Below are 25,149 nucleotides of genomic sequence, written 5' to 3' on the forward strand. Positions count from 1 at the left end.
TGGGAAATGCAAATGCAATTTATTGAAATTTATATCCAACAAATTTCTATCTGTATCCTCAGAATCTTTTTCTTCCTGATTCTTTTTTCATTATGTCTTTTATTGAAAAGCAGTATGTATTATTGAATTCTCTGGGAAACAGAGATGTTCCTTAAGCTATTTGACTTTCTCTTTAAGTAGGAGGACCAGGTTACATTTGTGGTGTTTGTATCTTGAAGGTCACTCAAGTGACCTTTTTATCTCAGTGATCCAACTTTCTGCGTAATGGCATGATTTTCTGAATGCTCCTTAGAAGTTGTGTGACAAAAGAACCTAGAAGGTTTAGTTTTTAAATTGTTCATTCAGTTCTTACCAACCAATAACTATTATAATGAAACAGGAGTTCTATCTGTGTGCCTTTCTTTTTTTCATTGTGAAATGGTAAAGGCATTAGTTTTAGGTCAGTTCCAGAAATGTCTCCATTTTTCTGCTGGTAAACGAAAAGTATGTAAACTGTTTATAGTTTTAATGTGTATATTCTGAAGTTTAGGTAAATTCTTATGTTCTTGAATTTTGTGTGAGTTGTAGCAATGGATTGAAGAAGTTATAATACTTTTGCCTTGTTTTCTTTGTCTTTTGCACTAATTATTGTCTTGATGTATTCTTTAGCTTGATAACTATGGACAGCAAGAACTTGGAGATCTTTTTGTGAACTATAATGTAAAATCCCCCACTACTGGGAATGATCTGTCCCCACCAGTACCTTTTAATTTAATGTTCAAGACCTTCATTGGACCTGGAGGAAACATGCCTGGGTATGTATCACAGTTTGTTTGTGTAACCAAGTTATTAAAATGGCTTGTAATAAAGGTAAATATCAATGCTGGGAAGGAAAAAATTTGAGGTTATATAAAGAAGGTACAGATGAATATACTAAAGAGAAATAATGACAGCCATATGCTTAAGTTTTATTTCTTATAATTCTTAATATAATCACTTTCCCTTTTTTTAAAATTATAAACATAACAGACTGTGATCTGTTAGTTATAGTTGTATAGGGGAAGGGCAAAGAATGATTGCTGAAGTGTACTTTAGTAGCTGTTCAGTTTAGCACAGCTGTCCAGTAGAACTTTCTGCAGTGATGGAAATGTTCTAGATATGTTAGTCACTAGCCATGTATTGTTGTTGAGAACTTGAATTGAGACTTGTGCTCCTGAGTTATTGAATTTTAAATTATTTTAATTTGATTGATAGGTATTGGGGATTGAACCCAGGGGTGGTTTACTACTAAGCCATATCCCCAGCCTTTTCTTTGAGATGGGGGTCTCACTCAATTGCTTAGGGTCTTGCCAAGTTGCCAAAGCTTCCCTTAAACTTGGGATCCTGCCTCAGCCTCCAGAGTTACTGGGATTACAGGTGTGTGCCATCACTCCTAATGCTTTTTAATTAAATTTAAATAGACCTGTAATTAATGTCCTATCATTGAACAGCATAGGTATGGCCTATTGATCTGAAAGAAGAAGTTTTTCACATAATAAACAAATTTGAATAGTTTATAAAGTGATCTGGAATTGGAAGCTTTTTCTCTAGATTTCCAGTCCACTGTTAACAAACACAGCCAATGTTTCATTTCGTAGTGTCAGATATTTTTTTCTGTGGTTTTGTTTTAGAGTAAAAATAAATTTTAATTTAATTTTAATTAATTGTGACAAAATGTTCACAGCTTATTCTTTTATAAGATAATAGGATGAGCCAAGCATGGTGGCACATGCCTATAATCTCATCCACTCAGGAGGCTGAGGTTAGAAGATCAAAAGTTTGAGGCCAGACTTAGGCAGTTTAGCAACTTATTTTTAGACCCCATCTCAAAATAAAGGGATGGGGATGTAGCTCAGTAGTAAAATGCCCTTGGGTTCAATCCCTAGTACCAAAAAAAGGGACAAGATGCCAGGTTGATATGGGATATTTTGTAGAAAGAAGCCAATGGTAAACTTTGCATTTTGATAGTACATAGAGATTTTATAAAATGATGTGTATTCTCTGACCCAGACATTTCACTCCTGGGAATTCCTAAGGAAATAATTCAAAAGGAAAGGAAACTATGCTTATAAAGAACATATAAAGTAAAAGTATAATAATCTACCTATCCATTAATGTGAGAATGGTTAAGAATTATAATAAAGTAGATCATTTTAATATAATGCTTTGCCACTGTTAAATGTAAGATTTTTTTTACAATTATTTAGAAAATAAATAAAAGAAGTAACATAATTTTATACACATCATGCATTAATACACACATAAATTGTAGTTGTTAATACTTGGATGAAATCTGGAAAGAACCACAAGAATGAAAGAGTGGTCATGTACATGAAGAGAGGGTGAAATTTTAGATGTCTTTTTTCCTTGGTTTTGTAGTTGTTTTAATAACACTTATTTGGAAGTAGGCTATTGAGAACACTTTCCTAAAGGGGGTTTTGCATAGAGTATCTTCTGTGAAATTGAGGTGAGGGCAATAATTATAGCATTTTTTTAACCATTTGTTTAAAATATGAAGAAATAAAGAAGCCTTTGGCTGAAAACAGAAAATATTGCAGAGGATAAAATAGTGTGGGAATCCTTGAAAATGTCCTGGCTTAGTAGGATGATGGACGTGTTCAGTGAACTCTAATGTTAAACCTTAGCCCATACTGACTTCTTTTTTGATCCCACAGTTGTTTCACTTTGTGGATTAACAGAGGTTTTATTTTTGGAGGGAACCAAAATTATCCTAATCTATACCTCTATGCAAATGTTTGCTCAAGAGGACATCATCAGAGGTTTTAGGGGCACTGTGAAAGAGGGGGTATTTTGACAACTGGAGTAATCCAATAAAATGACAGTGCTGCAGTAGTCTTGCCATACCAGTTACTTAATCTATTTTCTGATACTTCTATGAGAATATTTGCTTCAGAGGAAGATATCTGTTTCTAAAACTTTGTCTTAGGGCCTGTACAGTTTTGTTGTAAAATGGTTTATTTGAGAATTTTGAGATATATATATATATATATATATATATATATATATATATATATATATATATAAAATTTCATGTTTGTTATAAAATATTATTTTTTTCTTGATAACAGACTGATTCACTTAACTTTTTAGGTATTTGAGGCCAGAAACTGCACAGGGGATTTTCCTGAATTTCAAGCGACTTTTGGAATTCAACCAAGGAAAGTTGCCTTTTGCTGCTGCCCAGATTGGAAACTCTTTTAGAAATGAGATCTCCCCTCGATCTGGACTCATCAGAGTCAGGTACTGCCCTTGACATTGAGTTAGAAGTGAAAGATTGCCATTTTGAAACTATTCTGTGATAGTACCAATTATGGATTTATTTTTGTCTTCTCTGTGTTCTTTATATTTTGTGATCTCCAAGTGTAATACCTGGGATAATTGGCAGTTTTGAATAATAGAAGTATGTTTGAATGGAAAGGTAAGAGGTGGGAAATAGCTTAAACTTCTTCCTTGCTCCAAGATCATCTTTTTTCTATGTTCATCATATGTTTTGAGTTAAGCTCTTGATTTTCTGAACAAATTGCAGTTTGGGCAGTGCTGCTTTTTGTGGGGGCAGATGGGGTGGAGTTATGACAAGAGGGTCACTCTAGTCCAGTGCAGACAGCTTTGCTGGAGAGTGTTTCAGTGATCAGTTGGTGATATGGATATAACCTCTAGATATTTGGGGAAGCCTTTAACAAACTTACCCACTTGCCTCTGTTCTGAAAATGTGCTTTTGTCTGTTACATCCAGGGATATGTGGAAAGGCATATAGGCACTGTTCACTTCTACTGTTTAGAAATTTATTATGACTTAGTTGTTTATGACTTGAGCTTTTAGTGATTTCTATACATTTCTTCCTGATGTCATCTCTTAGAGTGACTCATTCTATAAAAAAAATAGGTTGGAATAGTCACACTGATCTTTTTTAGGCACTGAAAGTATTCTCCTAGTCCCAAGGCACCACCCTTTCCTCTCTTCTTACTTGCTGTAATTACAGACATAGCCATAGCCTGTCCCAGCCACTGACTGCAGATCAAAGTGCCCAAGGCACCTGCCTGATCTTGTTAGTCCCATGGTGCCGTCTGTGAGGAAATACCTCTACCTGTCAACCAAACTGTCTTCAGAGCTGTAGTCCCTTCAGACTTGAGGGTTAGGAATGAGAGATGTCATGGAGGATGTATGTACAACCTAAAGAAAGGGGTGGGAAGGGCCCCTTTTAGGTTTTCATGTAGAAAGAGAGGTAATCAGAAATTTAAGGTATTATGAAAATGAAAAATGTGTCAGATTTGAGTTCTTTATTTCCCAAGGTCTGGGTTTTTTTGTTTTGTTTGTTTTTCTTTTTGTCTTTTGGTTTCTCCTGTTCCAATGGTACCCTGACACAAGTGCTTCCCCAGTACTTATACTGACCTTGTCTAAAACTAGTGTTTGGGAGAAGAGTCTGGGGCCTATAGAGTGGGAAAACCAGCTCAGAATTGTGTGATCACAGGGGTTAGTGGGAAAAGCCTGGACCTTCCTGACTAGTGGCTCATTTCCACTTCAAAGTGTCCTGCCTGGTTTTGACTAGTTGGGTTATGTACATCATCAACATCCCCCGTGGGAGCACCAGGATTGGTTTGTTCAGTATTAAGATTTCTTCTTGATCAGAGTTATCAGGTGATGAGTCTTTCTGTAGCAGTAATTACTTTTTTAAAAAATAATTATTTTTTTAAAAAAAAATATTAACTCTTTCAGAAGTATCAGATTGCTCATCTGAAGCTTTTTAAAATTTTTTGTGTTTGATTGTTTAGTTCTGTCTTCCTGGCCTGTGTATACAGTCTCTAAACTCATGGATAAGAGACAGAGTTGGTCAAATAAATGTTGCCTCCTGTCTGTGAACTAAGGTTGCCTTTTTTTCCCCAAGATAAATAAGGTGATGTTTTTATATGTACACTGAAGTGATTACCACAGACAGGCTAATTAAAGTCTCTCTGGAGACTGGAATACTTCTCACAAGAATAGTTACCTTTATTTTTGTTGTTTTGGCAGTAAGAATACTCAAGATCTATTTTCTTAGCAAATTTTAAGCATTCAAATTAGAAATCCATTGGATTAGACAAAGGGAAACAAAGGGAAGGGAGGTGGGAGAGGAATAGGAAAGACAGTAGAATTAATTGGTCATAGCTTTCCTAGCCCTGTATTTGCATATACAATCAGGGTAACTCCACATCATGTGTAACCACAAGAGTGGTTTATTCTTTGTGTTTGTATATATACATATATGTATATTCTGCCAATATACACTCTACTGTCATGTATAACTAAAAAGAACAAATTAAAAAAAAATTTTAAGTCTTTATTCCCAAACTGAAATTCTAGATAGATGTCCTAAAAGTCCCAAATATGCCATTTTCACAGCACCATTTTTGCAGCACCTGTTTTGAGGATTCTGAGTAGGGCCTTTAATTTATCTGCCCCACATGAGGATGTGCAGTTCCTGTCAGCCCAGGTACAAACTGTGCAGCCAAACACCACATTTGTCCCTCACTTTGCTTTGTGCACAGATGTTTGATAGTTGTTCAAAGATGATTAAGACATAGGTGCTACAGGACTAAATAAGGGGTACCATTAAAAAATAAAATTCAAAAAATAAAGCTCTTTTGCAGTGCATTTCGTGTGTTTTTAGGACCCATTTAAGAATTTTATATTGCATCTAAAACTTCTGAAGTAGTCTTGAAAGTACACCAGTAAATGTGATTTGTTGTTTTTAAAAGAAGAGAGGTTTGATTTTGCCTCATACAATTACCTCCCGGCACCTCATCTCCCCCTGCAATAGCTATTAAATTGCCATTCAGAAAAATCTTTTTGAGAAGCCATTACTGTGTGCATATTTATTTCATCATTCTGCATTGAGCTTGATGTTGTCTTGTTCAATTTTTGTCTGCTGTCCTTTGCCATGAATTACACTTTATTTAAGAAGCTCTTACTCTAAAGAAACCATCTGCATAGTGCCGTAATCATGTATAGAGCAGTTAAAAGAAAAAAAGGAACCAAACTGCTATAAAAGCTAAAGAACCATTTCAGTCAACTTTTAATTTCCCATTCTTTGAAAAGTCAATATTGGTTGCTTCATTTAGGGTATATTTATAAAGACTTACTGATGCTTTAAGATAAAACATTTTATTTGGATGTCACTACTCAATATCTCACGTGTGTCTGTGCATGTGTGTGTGTGTGTGTGTGTGTGTGTGTGTGTGTGTGTGTGTGTTGGGGAAGATATTAAGAATCAAACCCTGGACCTCTAAACCACTAGGCAAACACTCTATCACTGAGGTACATCCCTAAGTCTTTTAATCTTTTTTTCAAGACAGGGTCTTTCTTTAGTACCCCAGGCTGGCCTCAATCTTGAGCTCCTGCCTCAACCTCCAGAATAGCTAGGGTTATAGGCATATACCACCATGGCCAGTTGTAAATTTAAAATTTGTTATTAATTCTGCCTTTTAAAAATTGTTTTCAGTTAAAACTAACCCCATCATTTTGGATTTGGTTAGGTGGAAGAAATCATTATTTGAGAGAAGTTTATGGTTATTTAAAATAGTGAATTAAAAAGTTTAATTTTATTATTAATATTGCTTTTATTTTTAGTGCTAAGGATTAGATCCAGGACCTTGTGCATGCTGAGTACATGCTCTATCACTGAACTACACCCCTAGGCCAGTTTTTAATGCTTTTAAAAATAACCAGGCTAGGGATGTTGCTCAGTGGTAAAGCATTTGCCTACCATCTGTGAGTCCCTGGGATTGATCCTTAGTTACTCCAAAACAAACAAGCAAACACAGTTATGTAGACAAACCCAATCAAAACATTTTTTGTTCCTTCCCTTAAGAAACCATTTTTTTTTTTTTAAATTTTAGTAATAAGCTATTAGAGTAATAAGCTATTAGAGTCGGGGCCTTTATCAGTATAGAATGCATTTGAAAATAGGGGCCTTGTTTAGTGTTTTTTAGTTAAGCATGCAGATTTTATCCCTTATATTTTGTTTACAGAGAATTCACAATGGCAGAAATTGAGCACTTTGTAGATCCTAGTGAGAAAGACCATCCCAAGTTCCAGAATGTAGCAGACCTTTACCTTTGTTTGTATTCAGCAAAAGCCCAGGTCAGCGGACAGTCTGCTCGGAAAATGCGCCTAGGAGATGCTGTTGAACAGGTAAGATGCAGGAGTAATTCAGATTGTGCCAGTTCAGGGTTTGCAGGGCTTACCAAGTTCTTTTTGTACTGGCTGATAAAATATTTTATTTTAGCAGTCATATTTTTATACAGTCATTCATTTTATATTTTGTTTGTTTGCAGTGCTGGGAATCAAACCTAGGGTATTGTGCATGCTAGGCAAGTGCTCAGCCACTGAGCCCTGCTCCAGTCCCTACACAGTATTATCACAATGAGGGAAAAATCACCCGAATATCCCAGTTTCTGGATTGTGGGGCTAAACACACACAAAAAAAGTTTAGCAGAGTGATATTGGAAAATTGAGCTTTGTTTAAATTGTGCCTCACTGATCCATTTTTAACATTCTGTGTAACTGCGAGGGAGACAGAATTTGGTTCAGGAAAGCAAGGCTGCTGGATTCTAAGCTCTTCTGCATTACCCATATCAGTTGGTGATAAGGCCTTGCAGGTAGCAGAATTTCTCTAAATATTCTCCAGGAGATAAGAAGGGGTGAAAAAACAGTAGCTGCTGCCTGGATGACTTGCCTTCGGACCATTGAGCTTCCTGGCCCTGAAAATGTTAAAGTTGAGGCTGGATGATAACTTGCTACCCATTTTGCAGAGAGAATCCCTACAGTGGTGAGAGATGGGGCTAGATGATTTCTAAGATTCTTCCAGTATTAAAATTGTAAGATTACATGTATTGAATGGGGTTTGCCGATTTCAATGGGTAGGAATACATTAAAATCCCTTTAACATGCGTTATTAATTTTGTTAATTCTGAAGGGAATATCTTTGCCATTTGTTAGGGTCATTAATGAACATTATTTTTATACTGTAGATTTAGAGGTTCAGTGGCATTGGGCTGAAATTTTGCTGACCCAGTTGAGTAGTTGGATAGATGTATGTTGGGTGTATTTTGAACCAATTTTGTTATCACCTTATTTATTTGATATTAACCTCTTTGAAGGTAACAGATATCACTTTCTGGGTATTTGAAATTCTGAAAGCAACAAAAAAGTAGCTTACATTGTGTTTCAAATGTCTTCAGTAGATTATGAATAACTTCATGGAAAATAATACCTTAGTCTTGAAAAGTATTAATGTGTATCTTTTTTCTTTCCTTCCTCCATGCTTACTTGCTTATTTATTCAGGGTGTAATTAACAACTCAGTATTAGGCTACTTCATTGGCCGCATCTACCTCTACCTCACGAAGGTTGGAGTATCTCCAGATAAACTTCGCTTCCGGCAGCACATGGAGAACGAAATGGCCCATTATGCTTGTGACTGTTGGGATGCGGAATCTAAAACGTCCTACGTAAGTAGAATGGAATGGTTTTTACTCTGGTTTCCACATTGTTAACTTAAAAAATCTGTTATCACAGTTGCACTTTGTGAACTTAAAGTCATAATGGAACAAAGAAAAGAGATCTTTTCCTGAACAAAACAGTAAAAGTAGTCTTCTTATGAGGAGCGGGCTGTTCTGTGTCACAGGAGGAGCTGCTTGGAGACATAGATAGCTTCTTCAGACAGATAGAAAAGATTGATGATGATGGGGCAGTGCCGGTGTGTGTGTGTTTGGTGCCGTCCAGTGTTATTGGTGACCTCTCTAAGTGAAGCTAAGATGGAGTGGCCTCCTGATGACAGGAATCCCAACAAATGTTAGAAATGGTGGTAGGGTGAGTAAAGAAAGCTATAGTACTATTAGATTAGAGAGCTATTTGGTAGTTTGAGGGGATATACTAGTCAATTCTCATCTCATTTAAGAACTGCCTTTTCTCTAAAAATTTCGACAAGATGCCTAGGTTACCTCTGCATTGTACCTTCCCATGCTTCTGTATGTGAACATTAGTACTAAACTTAGGAATGAAAGGCATTTGAATGTAGAAGATTCTTTCTGTGTTATTGGCAGTGGTAATAAGCTGATATCCAAAACAAGGACCCTGAGAATCTTTTGTCACATCCCTTATTGGATGTTCGTGAGTTCTTCTCTAGAGAGAGGTGGCTTTAGCCCGGGATCAGTGGGTTAACCCAGAGTCATGGGTTTTAATTTGTAAACTGGCTTTTTTTTTTTTTTTTTTTTTTAGTTTGGATTCCTTTTTGTCTAATTAAAAGTAAAAATAGTCATGTTAAAGTATGATTTCTTTTTACAAGGAAAAAATAATTCTGAAGACTTATAAATTGCACGCTTGTCCCCCAAAGGGCTTTGTGTCTCTTCTGTATATTTGGGATTGGCAAACATTTTCTATGAAGGATCAAGTAGTTAATATTTTTGGTTTTGTGGGCCCTGTATGGTCTCTGTTGCATATCTTCTTGTTGTTTTGCAACCTTAGAAATGGTAAATGCCATAGGCCCACAGGCCTTGGTGTGTCTGAGTTAGATTTTTTTTCCTCCTTTTTTTGCAGTACTGGGGATTGAACCCAGTGGTACTCTGCCTCTGAGCTACATCCCCAACCTTTTCTGTGTTGAGACAGGGTCTCCTGAGTTTTGCTAAGGCTGACCTCAAACTTGCAATCTTCCTGCCTCAGCCTCCCAAGTAGCTAGGGTTTAGGCATGTGCCTGTACCTGACTTCTAGATTATAAACACATTTGCATTTATAAGTGCATAATAATATGCATATCTCTTATAGTGGCTGTTATTGATGTTGTTTTAAATATATTCTTTTTCCTTTGTGGAATTAGGAAAGAATGTATTCAGGTTTTTCTTATCTAATTTTTTTTAGCAAGCTTGCTTGACATATGCCAAAATTTTATGTAGTATCTCAGGAGTATAAGTATCATTAATTTCTTTAATTTTTTTTGTTTTCTGGGATTTCTTTTTATTTTCAGATTAAACAAAAAAAATTATTTTCCTTTGTACAAGAGAAGATCATTTTTGTGAGGCTAGTAGGTACTTTGTCCAGAGAGAATAGTGGGTTTTGCCCAACTCATTTTGATACTGATTACAAATTTGAACCAATTCTACATGTTTTGTCTATGCTTATATTTAATTTTGGTAATTAACTCCTAGAATATATTAGTTTAGCCCATTGTTGAGATAGGGCAATGTAAATCTCTCTAGAAAATAAGTCTACTTTGTGTACAATGTTAGTTATACTTTTTAGATTTGTCAGCTCTGTGAATTGTGAAACTGTTCCCATTTCAAAAATTTATAAAATCAAATTGGAGATTCTATGATTGAATATCCTACAATATTTGAAAAGGGCTTAAACTGTGCATGCATTTGTGAACAAACTCAATGTAAGCAATAAATGTTTTTTTATCAATTCTGTTGTTTTAGGGCTGGATTGAGATTGTTGGATGTGCTGATCGTTCCTGTTATGACCTCTCCTGTCATGCACGAGCCACCAAAGTCCCTCTAGTTGCTGAAAAACCTCTAAAAGAACCCATATCCTTTCTGATCACTGCATACTCAGGCTTAAGTGCAAACATCTTGCCAGTATGTAAGTTCCAGTCTGTACTTCATTCTGTAGGTGAATGGAGAAGTTTTGGAGTTATAGTAGTATTATGGTTTGGATCTGGAGTGTCCTCCAAAGGCTCATGTGTTGAAGGCAGTGCAGTAATATCATATCCAGAGGTGGGGCTTTTAGGAAATGATTGGATTATGAGGACTCTGACCTCATTAGTGGGGTAACCTATTTGATAGGATAATAATTTTAATGAACTCCTGGGAGGAGATAGAAACTGTAGGCAGTGGGCATGGTTGGTGGAAGTAGGTCACGTTTTTGGGGAGTGTATTTTATCACTGGCCTCTTTACTCTCAGAGCAATGAAGTGAGTCCTTGTACGATGGACTGAAACCTCTGAAACTGTGGACCACGATGAACTTCTCCTTTAAATTGTTTATGTCAGGGGTTTGGTCACAGCAATGAAAAGATGACTAATGTTTGTTTAAACCTGTTAGTTAATCGCCCTCATTGCTTCTTTCCTATTCTCTATACTTGTAGTCTGATATGGGAAGTCAGTATTTGACCTTTAGAAAAAGCACATTCAGAAAAATGCTCTAAATATCTTTCAGAGTGTTGACCCATTTTCTGTTTTGTTTGAGGTTACATTTTTCCATACCTAAATCTGTGGACCCCTACGTAGAGTGCATCTGGTAAATACTTTTTCTGTAAAACGATGATTGCCATTTTATGGTAAATAAAATAATTTAGTTTACATTGTTCGTGTATTAGCAAAATAGAAGTTTTCTTTCTTCCTTTGTGTCTTTCTTTTGTATTCAGGATTGAACTCAGTGGTGTTCTACCTCTGAGCTATGTCCCCAGCCCTTTTTGTTTTATTTTGACACGGGGTCTTGCTAAGCTGCTGAGACTAGTCTTGAACTTGTGATTCTCCTTCCTTGGCCTCCCAAATTGCTGGAATTACAGTCGAGTACCACTGTACCTTGCTATAAGTTTTCTTATCAGATGCTGAGGATGTGATCTGTGAACTGGTTTCTTAGGGTAGGTGACGGGAAATAGACCTTGTTGTATTTGGCATTTTAGAAATGAATTAATTGTTACCCAAAGTTTTTGTGTTATGGATTAATTATATTGCCAATTAGGTATAATATTCCTTTTATCTCAGTATAATTGAAAAATTCTGTATTGGTGGTGTTTACTTATTTTTAAGTGAAGTTTCTTGAAGTGATTTTGGGGATAATTGTTTCATTTTGCACTTAAAATCAGCCTACATAGGATCTATACTAGAGAACTGGTGATGTTTTAAGTTAATGACTGACTTCAAGATCATTTTTCATAGTACTGAGGCAGTGTTTTTTGTGATCCTTGACTACTCCATACAAAACAGTTAATGTTGTTCAGTTTGAACCCAATAAGGGAGCAGTTGGTAAAGCGTACAAAAAAGATGCAAAGCTGGTGATGGAGTACCTCGCCATCTGTGATGAATGTTACATTACAGAAATGGAGACACTACTGAATGAGAAAGGGTAAGGTTTAAGATGTTCACTTTTCACTGGACTCCAGTCATATGTCCTCTCTGCCTGGTTCTGAAAATTAGGGTGATGTTAGTTTCACAAGAAATGTTTTGCAGGTAAGTGCTGCTTGTGGCTACATTTAAAGAACTACCTTTGCTACGATTTTGGCATTATGGCCTAGTAATGATTTGAAATAGATGGTAAAGATCTTTTTCTTTTCTAAAGATTTTCTTAGAGAAGGAGACTTGTCCAAAGTAGTTTCTAAGGAAGGAGTAGAAGTTATAGCTCCTGTCTCAAAAGTAACTGTTCTGTTTTTGGAGATCTGGAGTTCTTTCTGTGAATTGTTTTAGACATAAAAATAAAAACAGTAGTGAAGAGTCTAAAGGAATACAGTAAAATCCAACACTAAACAATGTAAAATTTCCGGTGTCTGGCAAGTAATAAAGTTATACACCCAAGAAAGCAGGAAAATATGTCTCAATGAGGAGGAAAAGTCAGTTAAAACATGCAGAAATAACACACATGCTATGATAAATATATAAGGATTTTAAAATAGTTATTGTAAGTACATTTCATGATATAAAGGACATAAAGGGAAACATGAATGTAGTAAATGAAAATATATATTAAAAAGAACCAAATGGAGCACCAACAGGTAATATCTCAAATGAAAATTGTGCTGGACAGAATTAACAGTAGATTAAACATCAAGAAGAAAGATCATTGAACTTAAAGGCATAGCAACAGAAGCTATTCAGAATAAAGTGTAGAAAATAAGAGACTGAAAAAACATCCTGTGAGACAGTATTAGGCAGTTAATATGTGCAATTGAGAGTCACAGAGAGATGGAGTATGTAGAAAAAAATATCAGATGAAGCCAGACATGGCAGTGCTTGTTTGTAATCTCAGCAACTGGGGAGGCTGAGGAAGGAGGATCACAAATTTGAGGCCAGCTTTAGCAACTTAACAAGACCCTGTCTCAAAAATTAAAAGGGCTGCACTAGTTAAGCATCCCTGGGTTCAATCTCCAGTACCTTAAAAAAAAATAAAATGGATGATATGGTAGCAGAAACATTTGTAGTCTCTCATAAATGCACATTTTTCAGAGTAACTTTGAACATCATTGTATTGTTTTTTGTATAGCCCTCCAGCTAAGAATGGTATTTGCATTTTCAAAGGGTTTTCTTTAAAAATAAAACAAAAAATACCAAAACCAAATCAGATCAGATCAAAACCCCAACAAAACCCCCCAAAATTAGAAAACACAAGAGATCACAATTTGTGCACCCTTCTCATTTAGGCTAAGTGAAAGAATCCTTACACAAAAGATGGTATGTGAAACTCTAGGAAAGACAAATCCAGCTTAGAATGATGGAATGCAGAAAAGTGAGTGGTTGGTGGGAATTTGGGAGGACAGATGGGAGAGAAACCCAAGGGAACCTTTGGGGCCTTGGTGGAAGATGAGCATTTGCAAGTTGAAGATAAAATTATCCATTTTAGTAGGAAGATGTTTAAGCATTTCTGTTCTTCTAGAATTAACATCTGTTTATGCTCCATAATCATCAAACCTATAGATATAACACTAATTAGATATCATCCACAATAGGACAGTTTGCTTTTATTGATTCTCAATAATGACCATCTCCTTGCAAATCCTACCCTTTTAGATAGCTGTTAGTTGTGTAGATAGCTATTATCTACACGTACACTGTACAGACAGAATATCTGTAACAGTGTCTGCAGTGGAGCCTTTAGTGCATGCATTCACAAACTTTAGACAGAATACTAAAACCACAAGAAATCCCTGAAACTCATGCAGATAAACACGAGATAATCATTGGTAGAAATTAGCAAAATGCAATTGAACCAAAAAAATAAAAGCATTTGTGTGCACTAACTACATAGCTTCAAGGCAACCGCATGAGGGCGCTCTTTCTCAGCACTGAGCTGCTGGAAGGCCAGAGAAATCCAAATTGATCTTAGATGAGTGAGAAATACCTTATAAGCTGAAATACAGGTATTGCTTGAGGTGCTTTATAAAGATGAATTCTTATACCCTGAAACTGAATGGGCATATCTCAGGACATGAACACATGGCAGCCAGTGATTTGGGGTGGGGATGGGAATAATACTTTATATTGACATGTGAAACAATTGTTAAACTTCTTTTTTTTTTTTTTTTTTCTTTGAAAATATTTTTATTCAGTTTAAATCCCCGGCAACTCCACCAAAAAAAAAAAAAAGGGGGGGTAATTTTTATTATACTTGGTACTCGTAGTCCATTGCTCATTTAAGATGGCTGTTCACAAATATAAAGCAAAACTGTGCATTACACTTCAGATGAAAAAATCATTACATGCTGATTAATTTCTTTAGAAACTTCAGATAAAGATTTTCATTTGAAAAGATATATAATCACATGTATTCAGTTTCAATTTTAAGATATAATGTTTAAGAAAAATAAATATACTTGACATGAAATTACATTTCAATTTGTAGTTTCTTTCAATGCTACTTTAAAACAGTTATTTACTTTCTGTAGACATTCAAATGAAAAACAGCACTTTAATAATGATCTAAATGCAAATCAGAATGAACTTCAGGCCTTAAATATTATAGTACTTTAAGTTTATATAATTAATAAGCAAAGACAAAATCAGCTCTTAAGTGATAAACATAATGTTAGCATAGTTTTAATTTAGAAGGTGACATTAGAAAATGACATGAAACAGATAAAATGCCTTCTAAAAGATTTTTGTTCTTCATTTATAAATTTTAATTTTTTGAGCCAATACAGGTAACATGCTTGTTAAATATTTCACTCTTCATTTTGTTTTGTGTCTATAAAAATATAATTGTCCTTAATAATCCTAAATTCTTTGTTTTCCAAATAAAGCCACTATTATATGGTGAGTAGTTACTGAATCATAGGTTTAAAATCAGTGGCAAAATCACCTATGTAGAAGGTGATGTAACAACTCAGTTTAGGTAAGAAATTAAGTACGGTATACAGTAATAGCCTTATATAAGAGGTAGAATTTTTTAATCACAGTTTTATAGAAAAGATGCAGTAGTTGTATCTGTACCCTGCTTCGTTATTTATGGTACTATAAGTATGCTTCTCATTATGAATTTGACAGAAAGGAGAAAAAGGAGGACTTTTTATTAAGAATGATCTTATTGGCCTTTGTTCTGCATGGGCTTCTCTTAGAGAACCTGAAATATTTTCTTGGCCAAATAAGGTAATTAATTATATATGGCATTTACCTCATTTTTAAAGAGGGGATGTGGCTCAGTGGTAGAGAGCTTGACTAAAGGCATGAGGTCCTAGGTTCAATCCCCAATACCAAAGGAAGAAAAAAATAGAAAAAAGAAAAGGTCTCTGAATAGTTTCTAGCCTTCTATTTTTCTAGGGCATAAAAAGTAGGGAAATGTATTTTTTTCCATACCACTGAGTGTAAGTTGTAAATGGAATCACTAATTTTCCTGGGTGCTGTTATTGCTTGTCAAGAATTCCTGCAATGTAAATATAACCTATATATTGATGGGTTCTATGCCCAAATTTGTATGTGTAGTACTAGAGATTGAACCCAGGAGCAGTCTACTGCTGAGCAACATCCCTAGCCCTTTTTATTTTGTTCTTCATTTTGAAACAGGGTCTCACTAATTTGTTGAGACTGGCCTCAAATTTGTCAACCTCTTAGCTCAGCCTCCTGAGTAGCTGGAGGTGTGCACTACCACATCCAGCTATGCCCAAATTTTTTCAGTTGTTTCTAACTCATATTTACTATAATACTATCAATGGGTATAACTTAAAATTTGTTTGTTTTATGATAGAGTTAAATTACTATTACTTGAGTAAGATTATATAGACTGTGATAAAGTAGAATAGGAGATTTTTTTATGTATGTATGGCTTATTTAAATATTAGGTGTTTATAACTTGGGACTGTGTTTCTAATCCTTACTTCAACATAAATAAAGTGACTAGAAATGTATAATAAAAATTATAATAAATGTCTATGCTCAGTACTAAATTTTATGGTAGAGCTTATGTTTCATAAATTGTACCTGAATACAAATAAAAGACAATTCAAAACAGAAAAGTTATAGAAAATAAAACCCACAAATAGTTTCCTCAGTTAACTGGAACTCTAATGATTTATTTTAGGATTGGCATATCATGATAAGTCATCAGATTCCAGATATTTATTTATTTGCAGTTCCATTTAAGTGAACATTATTTTGGATCAGATATCCTTAAATTGTTTCTGATAACATCCAGAACTCAGAATAGGAGAAATTTATTTACATTAGGACCATATCCTTTTAAGCAATATTTCCTTCACAATTGTTGGTAATAATGTATTACTGAAGTCAATAATCATGTTAGAACTAACATAACACTGATAGATAATATAAAAATAAATTTATTTTATCTCATATTTACTGTTAAAATTCTATACCTTAATTAAGGTCTAGACAGAATGCATCCTTATGGATGCTGACCAACCTTTATCTGTGTATCTTCACTTTAGAACACTTTTAATTCTATATCTTCATTTCAAAGAGAAAACTTGTCCTAATTTTAATGAGAAAGTATGCTTTTGCAGTTTCAAGACATTGAATTAACAAAATGTCAACTTTTGGGAATGTAGGCTAAGTATACAAAACTAACACATTTTGTTAATATTTTACATTGAAATATACTTGGTTTTAAAAATTCTAAAAATGTCTATTTCAGAGCTGTTTCTATTTATCTTTTAGGAGAGATGCATATGTAAAGAGGAAACAATATATTCAATTCATAATTATATAATTCTCACATGATTTATATAATTTACTATATTAAAAACTTTTACAATTGATTTGTAACTGCCACGTTTACAAAGAAGTTGTAGGCAAAAGCAGATTTTTGGTGTTGCGTTTAGACCCAATATTCATTTCTTTAATTCACTGTGATATATGAAAAATTTTTTCAAAATTAGGAAAATACAATTATTAATATGGCTTCATTCAATTAAACTTATCTTTTATAAAATATTCCTGGTATACACTTAAAAACAACTGAATTGATAAGACTATTTGCACAGAAAGTGAAAACTTTCCTTTCACATTAAAATGATAACTTGTTTTACACTTAATGATAAAACATTTTGGAAAAGACTACTAATGGTACCAGTTTATTGCATTTTTATGCCTTTTTTTCTCAATGTTAAGTAATCCAGTGGAGTTTTAAGTTCTATTTTTCCTCTTATCTTCAAACAGACTCTTCAGCATATAAACCTGAATGGCTGACACCACTACCATGACCACTAAATTAACCATAGACCAGAAATTGACTCTATCAAAATTGCTTTCTTGTATGTTTCGATCACGAGCTTCAAATGCTCTAAGCAGAGTTTGTATATGACCACTTTTGCTTAGTCTGGACTTGATGCTGTTGATGGATTCCAGAATGTCTTCTAGTTTCATCTCCAACATATCTGTGCCAGTAATATATTTCTTCCAGTCTTCTTGTTCTTGTGCCTGTTCTCCCATATTATCAAGGATTAATTCAAAGAAAATTACTTTCTCAGAAATAGTGCTGAATGTATTGTCAAAGCAGAACATGTAGTCACCAACTTCAGTCTCAACCGTGTGAACTCCATCTGATTTTCTTTGTTCAAAAACTAAGGTTTTGCCTTCTGGAGAGGCAAGGTAGAAATCAATATCTAATCCAGCTCCATCTAAAACTTGATACTCGATCTCCAGCGAGGCCTTCAGGGGCATGGGCTGGTAGAAACACTCTTTCTGCCCGGCCGGAAGGGTGAAGGTGAAGTCGCTGTCCAAAGAGGGAGTGAAGCCGGCCGCCCCCTGCAGCAGCTCTGGGGTCAGAGTGGCCAGGAGGAGCACAGGGAAGGGCAGCCAGATCTTGTCTCCCATCCCTGCTGGGGCGAGCTTGGGCTGAAAGTGGCGTGGGAGGTGTAGATACTGGCGCCTCGGCTCCGCTTTTCTTCCCTGGACTCCTCGTGGCAGGGAGACTCAGAATATGAAGAAAGTTCAGGTGGCAGCCGCGGCGGCGGCAAACGCGCTGTGTGAAAAGTGCTGTCCTCCAAAGGGTAGGGCTGTTAAACTTCTTTTAAGCAGATCTTCATTAAGTGTCAGTCTATTTTGGAAATGGTGTGGCAGTTTTAAGACTATTTCTGCAAGACAACAAGCTGGTCTATTTCTGCAAGAAGACAAACTGGTTCATTTTTAACATTTGTTGACAACAGTAATGAGAACAGTGGTCATTTACGCAGGCAGGCACATTTTTGACATATCTCTTATTTTTAAAATGATTTTTTTAAAAAGCTATTATTTAGCCTTGATCTCAAAACCAGAGGAATTTGTCATTAAGTCACTTGTGGAATTTTTAAAGCTAGTCCAATTTGTGAGCATTTCCTCAGAATCCAGTTTGATGTTATTGTTGAGATAATAATTAGGTATTCCTTATGAAATAATATGGATTTCTGGAGAGTTGACCAGGTTCTATCGTACTTAAAATGAGAACAGTTTAGCAGTCTGAAAAACTTTAAATTGAGGCACGAGGTTGCATATTTTAATTAATATATAAAGTGGTTTTGTTTTTTGCAGGGAATTCACTATTGAAACGGAAGGGAAAACATTTCAGTTAACAAAAGACATGGTCAGTGTGAAGAGATTCCAGAAAACACTACATGGTAAATTTATGAAAATAGTAAAGAGACAAATATTGCTCCTGAATTTTTAAAAAAATGTTTTATGACATAATTTTATAGAAATTTTGAAGAGAAAAATTGTGGCATTAGCCACAGCCATAAATTTTGTGACTTTAAGACATTTTTTTAACATAATTGTACTCCCATTTAAAAATAATGTATAATACTGCCTTTATACTTCCAGTGGCTTGGGGTTCATTTGAAGAATATTTTTGATTAAGTTTCTTTTGTGGGAGTGGTGGGGTTGGGGACTTACTTTAAGGACAGTTTCTCTTGTTTTTTAAGAAAAAGAGGGAACTCACATCTGTCACCCTGGGTCATCTTTGGCAAAACAACTTTTTAAAAGGTTGTTGAGGCCAGTGATCTCTCATACTTTTTTAAAAGCTAAGAAGATTTTATTTGTGTGTTTCTTTTTTAAAGAATGAATTCTATGAATTGGGCAGTGAGTATTTTGGAATTCACATGAAGGATGATGGTGGTTTTTTGAGTGTTTGAAAAACTGCTACTCTGGAAAGAGCAGGCCTCTCTTTTCATGTGTTCATGCCTGCCTTCTTTCCAGGCCTGAGCAAGCAGGTGTGGGAAGAAGCAGGGGCTCCTCGTGCCTTGGTGCTTTAGCCATCATCCTGGCAGTTGTTTCAGAGCTGTGGTTCCTTATTAGGCGGCCATGGAAGAGTGGGCAGAAGAATACTGTAATTATAATTATATTTCCAAAATATATTCTCAGTCTTTATCACAGACCAAAGAATATCCTAGTGGGGCACAGTGGCCCACGCCTGTAATCTCAGCACCTCGGGAGGCTGAGGCAGGAGGACTGTGAGGCTTAGTGGTCAAGTGCCCCTGTGTTCAATCCCCTGTAAATCTGCATCCCCCCACCCCTCACCCCCCGCCAAAAGAAAAAAAGAAAGAGAGAGAAAATCTTCTTTAGAATCCATGAGCTTTTGGTCCTACTTATTATGTCTAAAATATAAACTCCCCATTGTCATAGTCAGGTTAACTTTAAACCTTAATGGTACTTGGTGCTTTCTTTTCAAATAGTAGTAATTATTAATTCATCTCTTGGGTTTACCACAGGTGTGTCTGATCTGTGGGAAGTGCCTTGGGGCCCCATAGAATGTGTTCTTTCCATGGGATGCTTCTCCCTGGGCAGGCTCTCTTCCTTTCAGGGCCTCCTGGGGGAGAACTTGGAGATATAATGCCAGTAATTTGGCTCTGAATGAGTTCTCACTAAGATTACAAGCTTAAAAAGTCAAAGATAGGCCCTGTTATACTGGTTGCATGTAATAATTGTTTTTATTAATTTTGTCAGTGTTGGTGATGGGTTTTTAATTGTGTCAAAGTCTTAATGAAAACTCTACATTTTTGATGCTTTCTGTAGAGGCAAGGCAGACAATAGAGTCAGATGGTACTTGCTTTCATTTATAGCTTATTAATTGGGGAAGAAATGCTCCTGTCAAGTTTCGTTTTTAATGCTATATGAACAAAGAATTAAATTTTGTGCAAATTTCTTTTACTTCAACTTTTTCCCCCAAGGTGACAATATTCCTACCAGGAAATAGCTTTTTTTTTTTTTTTTTTTTGATGGTACTAAGGATTGAACCCAAGGGCACTCTACCTCTGTATTATATCCCCAGCCCTTTTTATTTTTTTGAGACAGGGTCTTTATCTGATGCCAAAGCTGGCCTCAAGCTTGTGATCCTCCTGCCTTAGCCTCCTGAGTAGTTGGGATTATAGGTGTATGCCAATCTGCCTGTTGGGAAATGGCTTTTATGAATGTTCTACTTTTTGCCATGATGTAGAGAGATCAAAATCCATCTAGAATAGAGATATATGTAGTGCTAAAAATTGTTTAGAGAGGATCCAAAATGCATTATTTGGTATTTGAGAGAATGTTATTGAATTTTTCTTGTACAGTGGAAGAAGTTGTTCCAAGTGTAATTGAACCCTCCTTTGGCCTGGGCAGGATCATGTATACTGTATTAGAACATACCTTCCATGTACGAGAGGGAGATGAGCAGAGAACGGTAAGCTGTCCTGTATGGTGTGCTCTTCCCTTAGAGTGTCAGAAAATAAAACTTATTGAAATACATCAATAAGACAGGAATGATCCATTAGTTATTATTTACTGTCATATGCTAGTGATTGATGTGTGCTCTCATCTTTGCTTAACTATTTACAAAACAAAGTATTTTCATTCTGAGTTTTAGCATGTGGTTATTCCGGAAGCCATTGTTGTAGTTGCCTGGTGCTCCTAATTCTAAGAACAAATATGGGTAACTGTATTGCATTGGTGGACGGAATGGTATTTTCTGGATATACTCATTTTCAGGAAATTGGGAATGATGAGAAATCTCATAGCATTGGACAAAGCCACCAAACTGTGTCTATATACTTGTAAAGCATTCAAGGGGACCCTTTTGTTACTGTCTAGGGGTGCTGGGTTCATTGTCTCTATTCAGCAAAGAATTGAAAAACAGGACACAGAGATAGCAAGCAAGAAGTAGATTTGTTGCAAAAGCGACAGATACAGAGATAAACTTCTCCCAAGAGAAGGAGCCCCAGAGCTGGGAATCCTGTGGGGGAAATTTGGGCCTGTTTTTTTTAATGGTTTCTGGAATTTCTTTCTTTCCTTATCTCCTCCCTTGTCCACATACTCTTCACTACTATTGATTGGTGCCCCCTTTTCCATGCATCTGTTTTTGTTTTACTATTGGATCCTACGCTTAGGAATACTCGTGTGGAAGTGTCTGTCTGACTGGGTCCCCTGTTTGTGTCCATGAGCAGGAAGTTGACCTCATCAGAACACCCTCTCCATGCTCCTTTGTTCTGCCCCTGCCCCTGACCTCCTCACTCACCATCTTGCCCTGACTGCCTGAGTCCTTCTGTATTTCCCTCACTTTCAAACTGCATCAAATTGTCTGGCATACTTTTGGACTAAATATGTAAATTCCTAGGTTCTATTCCATTGATTTCAATTGTTTTAGGCCTGAGACCCAGGGATCTGTGGGGTTTTGTGTTGTTAAATAAGAATCACTTACAATTCCAATGTGTGGGTCTGACAGGCCATAAATCAGGCAATATCTGGGAGATAGCTTTCCTGGTGTTCAGAGTGGAGATAGATGTTTATGAGAAGTCTAATCAGCTCCCGCAAGTTTAGTTTTGGCTGTGATGCTTTTGAGTCATGGCTCCATGCCTTTCACTTTTATCTTCTCATTCTGCCTTACCTCATCTTTCTCACCTCTGCTCTGCTTGCAGAAATTATATTCCTTTAATTTCTAGGGGGAGAGTTTTAGGCAAACTACTCAGAAGTGGCTTAAAAGGAGAGAGTGTATATATTAAGTAAACTTAAAGAAATAGTGTCATTTGCTTGACCATTGTAAAGCTGAGCACGTATGTAATTTTGAACCTTAACTCTGGTTCCTTCCAGGGCATTTAACCTTGAGGAATGAACTGGTGAGCTGTAGGTGCCAGTGTTTTAAAAAGGTCTGGCACACTATTGTAATATGTAGCTAATAAAGTTGCTCTTTTAATCTCTGCCCTAAAGTTGCATCTTCATTTCCTGACATGAAGGAATAGTTCTCATTCATTGGGCAGATACTAAGAACCTGGGCCAAGCAGCAGCCATACAAGTGTAAGCCTTGGTCCTTTTTGAGGAATGATGACATGTGTAACTGAGGTATTCTTTTTAGATGTCAAGTTTGCTTCATGCTTTTCCTGATTATTTTTCTAATAAAAAGGGTTTTAAAATATCTTTTAGCTGTTCCTTTGAATCTAACAATATTTATATAACTGGAGCTTTAAAAGACATTTCATGAAAGCTAAATAGGCATAAATTAGTTGCAGTGTTTTATGAATTGCATAGAGTCCCATATTCTCATGAAGAGAAATTTGATTAGGCTACGGGAAGCCAAAAATGTTTCTAAATTATTAGCACCTAGTCTCATGATCCATTTGCCTATAAATTTGGTATTGAAACATTGCTAGTGAAGTTGAAGAAATTATTTCCTATAAAAGCAGTCCTTCTCTCTCAAATTAAATAGAATTATCACAGGATGGAGGAGGAGAGAGAATTCTAGCATTCTGTGATGTGGGCAGCCTTGTTACTGGAGCACAAAGTTCACTTACAGTGGAATATTGGTCATTGCTTGGCATTAAAGTTTAGTTAAGCTTTAATGCCAAAGGGGCGCCAAATAGGAATCTGTTTCATTCTCTTTTTGCTCTACTGAGGACTGCACCCAGGGGTACTCCAGCACTGACCTGCATCCCTAGACTTTTTAAATTTTTTGAGACAGAGTCTTGCTTATTTGCCTTGACTGGGCTTGAACTTGGTAATCCTCCTACCTTAGCTTCCTGAATTGCTGGGATTACAGGTGTGTGCCACTGCTCCAGAAGCAGTCAGTGCAATGGTCTTGTGAATTAGAGAAAATGATAGAGATTGGCTTTTCAGTGGAGAAACTAAGGTTCAGAGAGAATTTACCAAGATCACCCAAATTCAAAGCTACCAGTGAATTTTTTTGATTCTGGTTCTCTTGTTTCTCTTTATAACACTGATTTTCATGCCATGTTTTCTGGCATTTTGATAGTGAAATTATGCTTGGACACCCACTGTGTGTAACATCTTATGGTTTGGGACATTGACATTTAGATATTTATAAACTAATATGTTTGGATTTATTTCTTTTTAAACCTTCCAGTTCTTCAGTTTCCCCGCTGTGGTTGCTCCATTCAAATGTTCCGTCCTTCCACTGAGCCAAAACCAGGAGTTCATGCCATTTGTCAAGGAATTATGTAAGCAAATCCAATTGGGTAATCTCCATGGGAACACCATCAAGTAGACTAGATTTTGGGAAGTGTATCATTTATTTCAATAAAAGTATAGATTGAATAAGCATAAATCTAAGCGATTTAGCTTCTGCTCCTATTTCTAAGAGAATGCTTTTCAAGATGTTTTATTCCAGCATTGAGTGAGTCACAGTAGGACTCAAGAGTCAGATTTAGTGGCTTCTCATGAAGCCCTTCTGCTCTCTTCATCAGGCAGCCTGAGTGAAGAGTAGCAGCTCCAGTGTATCTACAGCCACTGAGTCCATGGCACTGAACTGGACCCAGGTGTCATCTGATGCTGCCCACGTATTTCAGAGTAGGGAGACAGAAGAATCCCTTGAACTCCTCAGGGCCATGCATATGAAGGTAGTGGAGTCAGGACCTGCCTTCTGGCCTGGTGCCTTGATCAGCCCATACCACACAGCTGTGTCAGACGTGGATGGGAGGAAACACTTGGACTCCAGCAAGGGGTTTATTCATCTTCTTGGATTTTTCTTTCCTTCATAAGTGGAATTTGTTTCTCTCTTGTCTTGATTCTTTTTACAAGTTTCCTGAGCTTGTAAAAAGCATTTAGATGTGTCAGAACTTACTCCCTCATTTTTTTATAATTTATTTTTTTTATTTTGGACAGCGGAAGCCTTGACCAGGAATGGTGTGTCTCATAAAGTCGATGATTCCTCTGGGTCAATTGGGAGGCGCTATGCCAGGACTGATGAGATTGGGGTGGCTTTTGGCATCACCATTGACTTCGATACAGTGAATAAGATGCCTCACACTGCAACGCTGAGGGACCGAGACTCCATGCGGCAGATAAGAGCAGAGGTAATTGGTCTTCTTTCTGGCAGTTTAGTCTTAGGAATGAGCACTACTTCCTACTGGTGTGAGTTGGATTTCGATGTATTTATGCTCCCTTTCCTTTTTTTTTTTCCTTCATAATTTTACTGATAGACTTGTATCAGACAATGCCCAGATCCCCAAATCTTTTTGGCTTAATTATGAAAGTATCCATTAGTACCTCTGTAATATTTTATAGCTATTTAGATTGCTCTGGGCTCATTCTCCAACGATTTGCTTTTGTAGTTGTTTGTTTACTAGGTGAGAGAAGTGTGATCCCCAGAAGCTGTTGCCATAGTTTTATTGGCAGGCTTCTGGGGGCTTAGACATTTTTATCTTTATATTTCTGTACATGTGTCTGTATAAGCTTTTCTATGTTAGTCCATCCGAAACAGAATTTTAGTTAATAGAAGGGAACCATGGACTGGGACAAGCACAGAAGGGGAACGAGCATGGTAAGGAAAAGGACAATCAGGCCCATGCCTGTAATACCAGCGGCTCAGGAGGCAGAGGCAGGAGGACCAGAGGAGTTGGCAGAGGAGCTCAAAGCCAACTTCAGCAAAAGTGAAACTCTGTCTCTAAATTAAAAAATATAACAAAATAGGGCTGGGGATGTGGCTTAGTGGTCGAGTTCCCCTGAGTTCAATCCCGGT

At 36.3% G+C, this 25,149-nt stretch overlaps 1 protein-coding gene and 1 pseudogene across 1 annotated transcript in view; one reads left to right on the top strand and one right to left on the bottom strand.

The window, feature by feature from the left end:
- Positions 1–25,149, top strand: part of Gars1 (glycyl-tRNA synthetase 1) — a 44,594-nt gene that overhangs the window by 18,182 nt on the left and 1,263 nt on the right. The window contains exons 7-16 of the mRNA XM_026401553.2: positions 649–794; positions 3,130–3,279; positions 7,044–7,206; positions 8,360–8,524; positions 10,487–10,594; positions 11,990–12,135; positions 18,741–18,826; positions 20,756–20,865; positions 23,536–23,629; positions 24,294–24,484. Of these exons, the coding sequence (XP_026257338.1) occupies positions 649–794; positions 3,130–3,279; positions 7,044–7,206; positions 8,360–8,524; positions 10,487–10,594; positions 11,990–12,135; positions 18,741–18,826; positions 20,756–20,865; positions 23,536–23,629; positions 24,294–24,484 (1,359 nt within the window). The remainder of the gene's footprint in view (positions 1–648; positions 795–3,129; positions 3,280–7,043; positions 7,207–8,359; positions 8,525–10,486; positions 10,595–11,989; positions 12,136–18,740; positions 18,827–20,755; positions 20,866–23,535; positions 23,630–24,293; positions 24,485–25,149) is intronic.
- On the bottom strand, positions 17,424–18,287 carry LOC144253991 (transmembrane emp24 domain-containing protein 5 pseudogene; annotated as a pseudogene).

This window comes from Urocitellus parryii, chromosome 3 (assembly GCF_045843805.1).
Source record: "Urocitellus parryii isolate mUroPar1 chromosome 3, mUroPar1.hap1, whole genome shotgun sequence".
Lineage (NCBI taxonomy): Eukaryota > Metazoa > Chordata > Mammalia > Rodentia > Sciuridae > Urocitellus > Urocitellus parryii.